At 44.6% G+C, this 13,642-nt stretch overlaps 1 protein-coding gene across 13 annotated transcripts in view; it reads left to right on the forward strand.

Annotated features, from left to right (window-relative positions):
• TIAM2 (TIAM Rac1 associated GEF 2) overlaps window positions 1-13,642 on the forward strand; it is a 267,112-nt gene that overhangs the window by 211,748 nt on the left and 41,722 nt on the right. For all 13 annotated transcript variants that reach the window (XM_063666750.1, XM_063666740.1, XM_063666743.1 and 10 more), the window contains one exon: window positions 9,386-9,489. In XM_063666750.1, the coding sequence (XP_063522820.1) occupies window positions 9,386-9,489 (104 nt within the window). The remainder of the gene's footprint in view (window positions 1-9,385; window positions 9,490-13,642) is intronic.

The following is a 13,642-nucleotide window of genomic DNA, read 5'->3' on the forward strand; positions in this document are numbered from 1 at the left end:
TTGCCGGTGTTAGCTTGCATTGTCAAAAACATCACCAATTGGAATGTGACCTCAGGTTAAATGGACTTGGAAGATTTATGAATCTTTCTAGCACAGTATTTGTGCTATAATAGAATTTATTTCTTTGCAACCTTAACAGTAATATTCAGACTGCTGCTTTGAATTTCCCTGACACGAGTCATAACAATAAAAAAATGCAAAGTCCCAGATATGGTCAGAAAAGAAGACTGATTTTTATCTATATTAAGAGTAGGTAATAATAAATGGTGATCTCTTTGTTAATGGTGCAGTTTGGGACTTGACTCACCTTTGAATGTGGTCAACTCAAGAGTTACTTTTTTTTTTCCCTCTCAGTTATTTCTATTATTTCATTTAAATGCTTTGTTTTCGTTCTCTTTCACTGACTGATGATCAGAAATATTTGCCTGGATGGCACAGTACAGCTAATGTCATTAATGAAAGGTGGCACAAACCACCGCATTTTAAAGTAAAAGTATGAGTAAAATTTTGGACAATCTGTGTTACTTAAAAATATGCATTGCTATACAAAGTTTACAAATTTATTTAGAAGAAATTGTTTTAAAAGCAAGGTCTTGCTCTGTCGCCTAGGCTGGAGTGCAATGGCACAATCACAAGCCACTGCAGCCTCTACCTCCTGGGCTCAAGTGATCCTCCTGCCTCAGCCTCCTGAGTGGCTGGGACTACAGGTGTGCATCACCATACCTGGATAACCTTTTTTTAATAGAGATGGAGTCTTTCCATGTTGCCCAGGCTGGTCTTGTGAACTCCTGACCACAAGCAATCCTCCTGCCTTGGCCTCCCAAAGTTCTCGGATTATAGGCATGAGTCACCCCACTGGCCACAAAGTTAAATTTAAAAGGAGAGATTCTGGCTGGGTGCCATAGCTCATGCCTGTAATCCAGCACTTTGGGAGGCTGAGGTGGGTGGATCACTCGAGGTTAGGAGTTCGAGACCATCCTGGCCAACATGGCAAAACTCCGTCTCTACTAAAAATACCAAAAAAAAAAAAATTAGCCAGATGTGGTGGCATGCACCCATAGTTGCAGCTACTCAGGAGGCTGAGGCACGAGAATCACACCTGGGGAGGCGGAGGTTGCAGTGAGCTGAGTTCATGCCACTGCACTTCAGCCTGGGTGACAGAGCAAAACTCTGTCTCAAAAAAAAAAAAAAAAAAAGAAAAAAGATTTTCAAAGATTTCTTTGCAAATGTTCAATGTGCTCTTTGTACTGTGATAACTGGCTGTGAGCATTAATGCAGAGTTTTGTAATAGTGGGTGAAGCTTGGAGAACTGAAAAAAAGTCTTAATTTTCTATTTACATAATGCTATTATGCCTCAGCTGGCAGCTTTGATTTACCCAAATTTTAATCTTTTCTTAAAATTACATTTGTACTTTTTTTAAAAAACAAAAGATACATAAAATGAAGGAATTGAATGGGGGTAATTTCTGAGTTTCTTTTCTGATTAAAATTCTTTGATTCTCTATGAGTTTTTCATTTATGGAATTGCATAGGATAAATTCTGGGAAACTGAATAGAGAAACTGAGTAAATCAAATAGATTAATAACATAATTCAAATAAAGTACGTTATTTTATCTGAATGTGAGTAGATAGTAGAATGTAAGTATTAAATGTCAGAGACGTGTAACTCTAATGCTGAAGTGGATTATGTAGTTGAAAACTTAATTAAACCATTTATTATTCACTTGTAACTACTTTGACATTATTTTTTAGATTTTTTTCAGTCTTAGAAAATTATTCTTCTATAGTTTTCACATCAGAAGAGGTTTCTAAGGATTAATGATTTAATCAACTAAAAACATTTTTTGAGCCTGAGATGAGAGTCCCACTGAAATACACTTCATCGTTATCTGGCTGCTATATTTTTAATTGCTTTAGTGAGTATATTTTATCTTTCTTTGGGAAGTGAGGGAGGCTAATACTCAGAGGGTGCAAAATGCTATGGGTTGGATGCATTTTGCATCCTCTGATGCCACTTGATTCTCCTAGAGGTAAAGTTGAGGTCCTGGCCACGGGGAGGGGCAGAGGCAATTCTCAGAGGTGGTGGCGTTGACCACCAGGTGACATTTTGGAAGTTTGTGTTTCTGTTTTTGGTTATCATGATGATTCCAGGGATGGTGACATTTGGTAGTTGGGGACATGGTTGCTGGACATCCTGCAGTGATCAAGTTAATCCCATACATTGTACATTGTTCGACTGGACCTTAATGGGGTGAAAAAACATGCATATAATTATCTGAGCTAGAAATTACCTCCATTTTACAAAGAAATGCAAATTATTTTTTCCCCACAGCTATAGGGTACTTGGAATTTCTGGGAAGATGGCAACCCAATAAATAAAGGAAGTACATCCTTTGTTTTGCTCAGAACTTTGCCAAGAGTTTTGCCATTTTGGAAAGTCATGTCACTGATGGTCATACCACCAAGACACACTGGCATTGGTCTCTGGTGAAGCTTGGGACAAGGCCTGTAGAGCCAGTGGCTGACAGCTTCCTCACAGCTTCTGGAGAGGTTCTGCTGCCATTTACATATGGAGTATAATTCAAACAAAGTATTCAAACACATAGTTTTTAATTATAAATTACTTTCCATTTATTTTTCTTTTTGTCTTATTTTTAGGGTAGTATATTGCTTTTGAAGAAACTACGTATGGAGGTAGATTATATTAAGAATGATTTTTATTTCAGGATAGTAAAAGTATATATTATCAAAAAGGACCCTTTGGATATGAGAGTATTAAAAATCAATATACTATAATATATGCTTTGAAGCATGAAAAACATATTTTAAAAACAGTTTTCATTCTCATGCCCGATACTTTTAGTCTATTTCAAATGAATCCTCAGTCTGCAATTTGAAGCACGACTTTTTCTGATGCCGTGACTGCTGTCTTAGTTCCTTTGTGCTACTGTAAAGAATAGCACACACTGGGTAATTTTAAAACAAATTTACAGGCTCACAGTCCTAGAGGCTGGGAAGTCCAGTATCAAGGTGCCATTAGGTTTGGTGATTCGGATTCCAAGATGGCACCTTGAACGCTGCGTCTTCACACGGCTGAAGGTGGAAGGGTAAACAGTGGAAGAGAACAGAGCCACTCCTAAGAGCCCTTTTTATCATAGCATTAATATTCATGAGTCATGGGTAGAGCCCTCATGACCTAAACACCTCCCACTAAGTCTACCTCCCAACACCGTTGCATTGAGGATTAAGTTTCCAACACATGAATTCTGGGGGACACATTCAAACCATAGCAACTACCATTATTTCTAAAAAAAAAAAAAAAAAAAAAGTCATCTTGTACCTAAGAAGAGAAAACAAATGTTCTCCTGTCACTTTGCATTTCTTGTTTTTGGCTACAGATTAATATCATGTTGAGATTTTTAATTTAATTTCTCTTTAACTGCTGTTCCTGAGAACTGGGGAAGGCACTCTCAGACTTTGGGGTGGAGTGGTTCTTAGATCACTTTTTCTAGGAACCGGTTGTTTGTCCTCAGGAGGCCCCGTCCTGGCTGCTGGAAAGGCAGGGGAAATCTTCCCTACCTGTCCTTACTATCAGGAGCTGCCTGGTGTCTCCAGGGTCTGCTGGCGGCCACCTGGTGGGTGTCCAGGGACTACAAAGAACTTTGTTGCCTAGTCTCTTGCTGCCTGGTTGAGTAGGGAGGAGGCTGCCAGCAAGACTGGGATTATGGGATGGCATCAGCCAGATGAACCATATGTAGCTGCCTGAGGAGCTGTCAGGCTCCTCCAGGCATGGAGAGTCAGGCTTCCTTAGGATTAAGCCGCAGGTGAGATGCTGGCAGGGACACCACCACGCACGCCAGGCCTTCTCCCAAGCTTCCCATTGCTGCCCATTTCCAAAGAATTCCCCCTTGAGCCTATCACAGTGAGCACCTAGATCTATTGGTGCTTTCTGGGCAACAGGAAAAAGAAATGGCAAAACCCACACGTTTGCATATTAACTGTGCTAGGTTGGATTTGGAAATGATGTAACTGTATATTTTGAATTCAGATTACGAGTTGTGTGGGTGAGACAACCTTAACTTCAACATTTCCTGATATTTCTGTTTTTAAGTTGGTACCCAGGATGTTCCTTTAACAAATGTTTTGCCCTTTCGTTTTAAAGGATCTGGGGTTGCCAGTGACTTGGCTGACAGTGGTGCTAATGGGCCAGGTACTGACGCACAGTTCAGGAGGAAGCTGAATGACCAGGTGTTCAAACATAAAGCCACATCTGTTCCCCAGTTGTCTGTAAGGAGCTATAGGCTGTGCGGAAGATCAGGGAGGCAGGCATTTTCTGTGGTAGCCTGCCTGGAGTGTCATCCTTGTCCACAGCATCGTTTTTTTGTTTGTTTGTTTTGAGACGGAATCTCACTCTGTGTTGCCCAGGCTGGAGTGCAGTGGTACGATCTCAGCTCACTGCAACCTCCGCTTCCCGGGTTCAAGTGATTCTCCTGCCTCAGCCTCCTGAGTAGCTGGGGTACAGGCGCCCACCACCATGCCCGGCTAATTTTTTGTATTTTTAGTAGAGATAGGGTTTCACCATGTTAGCCAGGATGGTCTCGATCTCCTGACCTCGTGATCCGCCCCCCTCAGCCTCCTAAAGTGAACCACTGCGCCCAGCCCACAGCATGTTGATTAAAGGAGAAAGATGGCCGAGCCTGGTCTCGTGACTGCTCTGGCCATGGCACCTTGTACTTGGTGGATGCACAGTGTCTGGCACCCATGGGAACTAGGGGATAAGTAAATTAAATGACAGATCCAAATTGAGGGGACCAGACTGTAACTTGGGACATTGCAGCTCTGCTGGCTCAACTGCTAAGTAGAAGCTCTTCCGCTAAGTAGAAGCTCTTGTTGGCTGTGCTAAATGTTAGATTTTTCCAAATTGCGAGACCTCTGCCCCAAACTGTTAATTTCCATGAGAAATGTGATGAGAAAGACAAAAGGATATATTAACCAGATACAAATAGATAACTCTTGACTTGAATTTATAATTTGTTTTTTTCCATGATTGCAGTCATATTGGCCAGAGGCTTTTTCTGGAGTGAGTCTGAACATCTGTACTGTACAATGCTGAGTGCAGGGCGGGCAGGAAGCAAGTGCTTATTACTCTCTGATAAGGACAAAGAACCCCTGAAACATGTTGCACTATATATGTCCTGATGAGGCTCTCCCAGGTGGGAAGCCAGATTTTCGCCTGGGAGGGGCAGGATATATTTACTCCCTTTAGCAGCTGGTGCTCAGGATGTGGGCAGAATATAAGGGGGCTATGTATAGGCATTTGGCACCCAGGACAGGATGCCTCTTTCAAACAGCTTTGTAAATAAGCATTCGGATTTTACCAGCCTCCACTCTTTTTAAAGCCAGTCTTCTATTCTTCCAGAATGTACTTTTATCTCATGTCTCTTCTATAAAGAACACTAAGGGCACCCTCCTTTTACGGGGATACAGGTCCTGGTAAAATTGGAGGCTCCCAGAGCCGGGGATGACAGCTGTGGACACTGTCCAGCTCGGATTCTCCTGTGCTCTGTCATGTCCAGGACAGTGCTGGCGCATTGCTGGTGGCTGCAGGGACTCTGTGTATGCGCAGATGCATTCTACCTGGGGGAAACTTGGGCGGTAGAACACCGCTGAGATTTCCTGTCTTGGCGGATCTCAGGAACTGTCCACAGCTGCCTTCTCTTCTCAGATTCCCAGGGCCAGCCTCAGTGGGAGCTAGTTCCTTTGGGCCATCCTGTCCAAGCCTGTGCCTCAGAGAGAATCCGGTGGCACCCAAAGTTTCCTTGAAGTTAAGGGGTTCTAGGGGGCCTAAAGGAGCCTCACTGATTCAAAGCTAAGCCTTTATCCTGGAGTGAGCAGGGTTCTGACAGGAAGGGGTCAATATTCTCTTACCAGGTACACGTTGCCCCCTTTCTCATGCTTACCTGAAACGAACCTCTTCCTCCCTAAGTGAATAATACTTCTTTGTCTCTTTTATAAGAGGCGAACATTTGTTCGGGGACTTTTCAGTGTTTAAGTTCCAAAATCTTGTGAAGAGATTGACTCGGATGACTCAGGATTCACTTGGCACCCGCTTTTGACATCAGCCATGCTATTTTCACTAGCATCCATCTGGCATCTTGGGCACCAAAGCTCCTTATGCCCTTGCCACAGCTGAGTTCTTGGTGGGACTCAAGGTCTTGTTCATCTTTGTATCCCTAGTACTTAGAACATGCCTGATGTACAGCAGGGGCTGTGAAATCCCCATCATCAATGAATGTGCATGTGGATCCTGTGTCCTATTTCCTGTACTTGATGTAACTCTTTGGAAATACCAAGGCTTCTTATTTACAAGGTAAAGGCAGCACTAATGCAAATTTGATTCTGTAACCTAGGTAATGCACTTTTACATTGTATGGCTTCTGTGACATGGCTCTTTTTTGATGGCCTTATACTTCTTTTTAAATTCTCTATAAAAAGAAAGGTACCTCTCTTGAGAGTCACCCTCTCCTACACCCTTATGCACTGATGTTTCCATGGTTCTCTCCTTGGTCCTCTTGATGTCATCCACCCCCTTGGCTTCACTGCTATGGAGTGATAGTCTGATGACTTCCAAATCCATGTCTCTGTGAAGGCCTTTCTGGGCTTTGGACTCTGGACTCCGTGATTACTGAAAATCTCCCACTGCATGGCCCACACGTGTCTCAGACTCAGCATTGTGGAAGCTAAGCTTGTTATCCCCACTTCTCCCCTTGCCGCATTCCCCATCTACCTGGTCACCTAGGACGTAGAAACCAGGCGTCTCCCTCAATGCCTCTCTTTTCTGTATCTTTTTATATTTAATAAGTGACAAAGAGGGGACCCATGGAATCTACCACCTCAAATACTCAACCATCCCTTACTTTTTTCTGTTGCTCTCTTCTGTGATCTTCTGGTCCTTACGCCTTGTACCTGTGATGTCACTGTGACTTTCTTGTCCTCCATCCATCCGTCCATCGAGGACACTCTTCCATCTCTGCCCCACTCTGTGCAGCCACACTCGACAAGTTCCCTGATGGTGCCCGGCTCCTCCTAGCACTGGCCTTTACTCAGGCCACTTCCAGTCCCAGAATCCCCTCTCCCCGCTGCCCACCCTGCCTTGTCTTCAGCTTGGAAGTCAAATCAATATTCCTTCGACATAAAGGCTTTGCTCAAGTGTCTGCTCTCCTTTGAAGTGTTTTAAGGGCCCAGGGAGAATTAACTTGCTTCCTGAGTGTCCCCACTCAGCAGCCTGTGGGCTTTCCTCATATCATCTGTGATACTTGGTTGCACTCATCTCTCTGCCTCCCCCTCCCTCACCAACTGCCTCTCCCCAGACTAGAAGCAGCCCATGAGAGCATTTCACTCATTTTTGCATCCCCAGCTCCTAGCACAGTGCCTGGAAAACAGCTGCTATTCAAGAAGTATGTGTTGAGTGCATGAACAGGGAGATACACTTAGGCTGGATACAGTAGGGCTGCTGTTCTTTTGTGACTTACCTAGATTGGTCTCCCTGAAGCCAAGGTATACACATCAGAGAAAGGAGGCAGTCTTAAAGGACAGCGGTGGGTCACTTGTGGTTGAGGGTCTCATCTTACTTCCCGTGCAGTCAGCTTGTTGGTGAGGGGACTGCCTCTGTGTTGTGGCATTAGGGGACTAGAGGAGGCAGGCCCAAGTCTGCTTGCTTGTCATTGCTACTCAAAATTTCCCCAGGGACCCCTCATGCCTTTCGGGTCAGCACTGCCTTCCCTAGGCTAACTTAACTCTGCAACCAACAACAGTAAGGTATGACCGAGATTATCTGTCTGGTCCTTATCTGGATGAGATTAGGGTGTCGGAAGAGGTAATGGAAGAAAAAAATTGGAGCTGCAGAATTCTGTAGATCATTGTATGTTTTCCAGAGGCCTTCTCCTATCTTAGAAGTGAGTGCCTGTGTAGTGGTTGGTAATATCAGCATGAACCAGCTACTGGCATTCTTGTCTCTCAGCTGTGCCAACCTCCAGGGGTTCCCCTAGCTTCTAAAGGTTCTCCAGAAACCATCTTCCCTGCCCCCATCATGCTGGGCAGTTTCTTTGTTTGCAAGTCTATCCAAGCCTCCTGGGCTTAGATCAGCTCAGATTGATTTCTTGTTGTACCTAACTTGGATCAGAAACCATCTGGTTTCACCTAGTTGAGGGGACGTTCTATCAAATACAAGAATTACAATGAAAACTTGTGTTGTGTTTTGATAGAGGCTGGTCTTTCTGTCTCTATTGGAGAAGAGTGCTGAGGATGGGATGTGTGCTTCCAGCTATAGGCTGGAAAGCTATGTGTTCTACTTATTTCATATTATTATTATTTATTTAAATTTTTTAATGTTTTAATTTTTAATTTACTTAAATTTAAAATTTTAATTTTTATTATTTTTATATTTTAATTATTACCCCGTCCCCTCCTCTCCCCTCCCTTCCCCTGCCATTCCTTCCCCTTCTCTTTCCTTTTCTTTCCTTTCTTGATAGGGTCTCATTCTGTCATCCAAGCTGGAGTGCAGTGGCACGATTACTGCTCACTGCAGCCTCGAACTCCTGGGCTCAAGCAATCCTCCTGCTTCAGCCATCCAAGTAGCTGGGATTATAGCCGCATACCTCCATGCCCGATTGTTTTTTTTTTTTTAATTTCTTGTAGAGACACTATGTAGTCTCACTGTGTTGCCCAGGGTGGTCTCGAACTCCTGGTCTTAAGTGATTCTCTCGCCTTGGCCTCCCACAGGCCTGAGATTACAGGCATGAGCCACCACACCTGGCCCATATTATTTCTTAGCCTTTACTCTGGAAGTTAATAAGGGTTTACTGATCCTCTTGGGACTTTCAAGTTAGGATGAAATTGTGGTTGATGCCAGCAAAAGAAACATGCTTGTAAATGAGCAAGTTGTAGATTGCAATAAGTATAATATTCCATCACTGGTTTCCAAGATTCTCTGGTAATTTTGCCTTCACTTAGCCAAAAATAGGGAAATACCAACAAAGTTGTTGCTGTTTGATTGTAGGTCCAAATAAATTACTTAAGACCAGGGCTTAGGGAAGTATAGTTTACACAACAATGAGAAGAGTGACAAGGTATTTAAGTCATTATTTTGATTGGTCTCTTTTGACCAAAACAGGCAGATGTTGCCTTATCAATTAGCAAGATCCTAGATCTGTTTCAGAAGACCATCTGTGTGCATAATTGTAACCTCAGTGTCATTCACGACTGCTCTGTACTGCCTCCTAGGTTGTTTTCTTCTTTCCTTTCTCCATGTGAGCCTTTAAACCAGGTGTTATTATTCTCTGCAAATGGCCAAACTCATGTATGTTTTTGTCATTTTTCATGCAGATTTCAGCAACGTCCCTGATATCACAACAGGTCTGAAAAGGAGTCAGACAGATGGCACTCTGGATCAGGTTTCCCACAGGGAGAAAATGGAGCACACATTCAGGGTAAGATACTGGCCCAAATCGCAAACCAAGAACCAGGCAGGCAAGTGTTAGTTCCCACCTTTACCCAAGGTGGGGAAAGGAGATGGAGTTACCTGTCTCTAGGTCCAGCAGTTGATACAAACACACATATATATGTTAAGGTTACAGCTTCCTTATTTATGTATTTTTTTTGAAGTGAAGTACGAATTGGAACCATTTACTTTAGCCAGAACTCCTCCATGACTTCTGGTATGCCATCAGAGAGCAGTGCACACTCTGCTGTTCATATATTGTGCTGGCTTTGCTTAGCGATTTTGACAAGGAAAACCTTGTCAAAAGGTGTTAATTACTATTCTCTTTCTTACATTTTTTTTTTTGGCTGAAGATAAATTATTTTTGGAAAGTTGTCATTTTGTGTGATAAAACATATATAACATAAAATATGCCTTTTTTACTATTTTCAAGTGTATGCTTCTGTGGCATTAAGTATATTCACATTGGTTTGCAACCACCACAACCATCTAGAACTTTTTCATTATTCCAGACAGAAACTCTGTACCCCTTAAACAATAACTCTCCATTTCCCCCGCTTTCAACTCCCTCATAATTTCTATTCTACTTTCTGTCTTATTTGCCAATTTCTAGGTACCTCATATATTGGTGGAATCACAATGTTTGTCCTTTTGTTTCTGGCTTATTTCACTTAACATATGTCTTCTGGGTTTATCCAGGTTGTGGCATGTGTCAGACTTTCATTCTTTTTTATGGCTGAGTAATATTCCATTATATGGATACACCACATTTTGTTTATTCATTCATCTGTTGATAGACACCGGGATTATTGCTGCTGTTGTGGGTAATGCTGGAGTGAATGTTGGCATAAGAGTTATCTGTGTGAATCCTTGTTTTCGGGCCAAGGAGTGGAATTGCCAGGTCACGTGGTGATTCTCTGTTTAGCTTTTTGAGGAACAGCCCGTGGTCTCCCACAATGCTGCACTATTTGACATTCCCAGCAGCAATGCAGGAGGCTTCTACTTCATCCACATCCTTGGCAGCATTTGTTACGTTCCACTCCTTTCCTGTGTTTTTAACTGTTCGTCGTCAGCTAGCCTTTCAGAAATGGTCTGATTGACATAACCGTGTTAATATACAGTCCAGTTTTAATCGATTTTGAAATTATAAGTCTTCTGTATTTGTTTTTGTCTTAAATGCAAAATAAGAATGGAAGAAATAGAAGCAATGATAGGCATTTAAATGAAAGTTATAAAATGGAACGATGCCTCGGTTGGGTTTAGACTAACACTATCACAAGATTCTTGGGGTATCACTTCACCAGCCGGAAACCTCTGTGGCCAAGGGTGCCTTTGCCCAAGTTTTGCTCGGGCCCACTAGGCCCACTCGACCTGGCAGGTTGTGCTCGACTTGCACTACTGGCCTGCATCCCATGCCTGCCAAGAGTGAGCAGAGTGGTGAGGGGTGTCTCAGTGAGCGCAGTGGTGAAGGGTGTGTCAGTGAGCACGTGTGGGGTCTGGCCACCACACACAGGCTGGCATGCTGGCTGTGGTGGGGCAGGCAGCAGCTGCAGGCTCTAGCATGGGCGCCAGTTCCCTGTGAAGCTACGGCTGGATCACACATATTACAAGCAGCTTCCATGGCCTGCACCAGTACCTGGAAGCTTGGAGATGCCAGGAACCGCTGAGCCCCAAAGAGGGTGGCATAGCCCTGGTTCTGGGAACTCCTAGGTCTGGGCTCCCTGAAGTGCTGCAGCTCTTCTCTCCTTGTCACCTGTAATGCCGCGAGCAAGGGGCGTGTTTTGGTCCTGTTTGTGTTGTAGCTTTTTCAGCCCTGCCATTACGCAGTTCCTGAATTCTTGTCCCATGACCAGGAAGAATGAGGTATGCGGACAATGGGAGGGTGAGCAAGGTGAAGAGGAGTTTTATTGAGCTATAGAGCAGCTCAGAGGAAACCCACAGTGGGTAGCTTCTCTCTGCAGGCCGGTTGTCCCATAGAGTGTTCACCTCTCAGCAGAGAGCAGACCCTGGAGTGGGTAGCTCCTCTCCACAGCTGGTGGTACTAATGTCTGCTTAGCTTTAAGCAGAGAGGAGACCCTGGAGTAGCTCCTCTCCTCAGCTGGTTGTCTCATTGTCTCTTTGAGTCTGGCTGAGTCCAGGGCTCAGAGGGGAGGAAGTGTGTACTGATTGGTCCATAGTGGCCATGTGCAGGCCCAGAAAAAGCTCCATAAGTTCCCACTCTGGTCTGTGGGACTGGCAGCCCAGCCCCCAGACTTCAGGCCTTCCCTGGCTTGAAGGTGGGGCTTTTCTGGGGACCCACCCCTTTCCACCCAGGAGCCTGTCTGCGTCCTGCCACTCTTCATGGTGCCCAAGCTGTTTGTGCCAAAAGGTGCCTGCAGGCCAGGGCCGAGCTGCCCTCAGTCCCCTCCTTGGCCTGCCTCCCATACTCGTTGGTGCCCAAAGTACAGCTGGGGGCTGGCATGTCAGTGCTGCCCTGAGCGTGTCCACACATGGCTGGGTTGCAGCAGTGCCTGGGCTCGGACTCAATTTTGCTCCAAGACCAGAGCGGGCGCCAGTAGGGAGAAGCCAGGCGGTGGGAGCAGGCTACTTTCAAGCCTGTGGGGGCAAGGGGTCCTTCCCAGGCCCCTGAGAATACAGAGATGCCTGGGTCCACAGTCGCAGCTAGGTGGCTGCAGCAGTGCCTGGGAGGGCGGGGCTTCTTCCTGCTCCTGGCCCCCAAGAGCACAGGGATGTCTGGGTCCAGAGCCACGGCTGGGCAGTCACAGCTGTGCCCAAGGAGCATGAGGCTCCCGCCCTGCCACTTCAGGACTGGGTGGGGCTTCCACATTCTCGGCTCCTGCTGGCTTCATGGAACGCACAGCCCTGGCCGTGCCTCCCCCACTGCAGCCAGCATCATTGCAGTGACTGCTCCAGATGGGCCACCACTGCCATCAAGACCACCAGGAGCCAGGCGCATGGCACACCCATGGGAGGAGCCATGTGGCATACCTTTTGGGGGTTGGTGACATCCCCTGTGTGTGAGGGGACCAGCTTAGAGCCTGCCAGCTTCAGAACGGATACTTCTGGTTCTGAAGTAGCTGGTTTGATGAAGCAGCTATGGGTTCTCAGCCTCCCCTCTCTTCTCCCTTTCCCTTCCTCACTCCCTGCTCTCTTCTCCCGTTTTCCATGCACCTTCTTCCAAATTTCTCCCTCTCCTTCTCCTCCTCATTCCTCATGCAGAGCAAATGCTCAGCTGTCTTCGCTGGCCTGGTTATGTCCCAGGATGCAAGTTATTTTACGAAACTGAAATTCATCAGCATTTTTAGTCCTTCTACTTTGTTCTATTTCTAGTGGGTTATTTAATTCTGGGAACTCAATATCATATCTAATATTCATTAGCTTTTTAATGAAGCAGTGGATCCTAGAGCATCAAATAGATGTGTTTTGATAGCTTTGTCTTAAATTATTTTAAATCTTATTTTAATAATAAAATAGATATGGGGTCTCACTATGTTGCTGAGGCTGGTCTCAAACTCTTGGGCTCAAGAGATCCTCCCGCCCTGGCCTCCTGAGGTACTGGGATTACAGGTGTGAGACTGTGCCTGGCCCGACTTAAAATTTTTTAGAAAATCAAATCCTCCTGAAACACTGATGGAGCCAGGCCATGTCTTTAGAAGTTAAGTGTGCCTGTGGGGCACTGGCACAGGGTGGCAGCTTGGGGGAGTCTCACTTAACACCGTGAGGGCTAATGACTTCTCCTCTCTTATGATCTGCTTGAGTTACACATCAGAGCTCTTAAGAAGGAAATTGAACTTTTTCCCAAAGTTTATCTTAAGATTCAGCAAAATAGATATGCAAAAAGTTAGCACGTTAAGGCCATTGCCAACTCTGTTATTTAACAGTGCCTATAGTAACTAAGCAAAACGTTTACAAAGTGAACATTGGAGCATCAGAAATTTAGAAGAGGAGAGAAAGCTGCAATCAGGTTGAAATTAGGGCCATCTGAGCTTCAGTTTTCATTGTTAAAAAGTGGAGAAAGGAGAAAGCAAAATAATAACATCAAAGAACACAGAAGAAAAAAATTTATTGAAAGAATATGAGCATGTTAAGCATTTGCTGTAAAATCCCTCTCAAGTCTAATGTAGTTATCACCTTACCTTTTT

The sequence above is a fragment of the Pongo pygmaeus genome, chromosome 5, assembly GCF_028885625.2.
Source record: "Pongo pygmaeus isolate AG05252 chromosome 5, NHGRI_mPonPyg2-v2.0_pri, whole genome shotgun sequence".
Taxonomy (NCBI): Eukaryota; Metazoa; Chordata; class Mammalia; order Primates; family Hominidae; genus Pongo; species Pongo pygmaeus.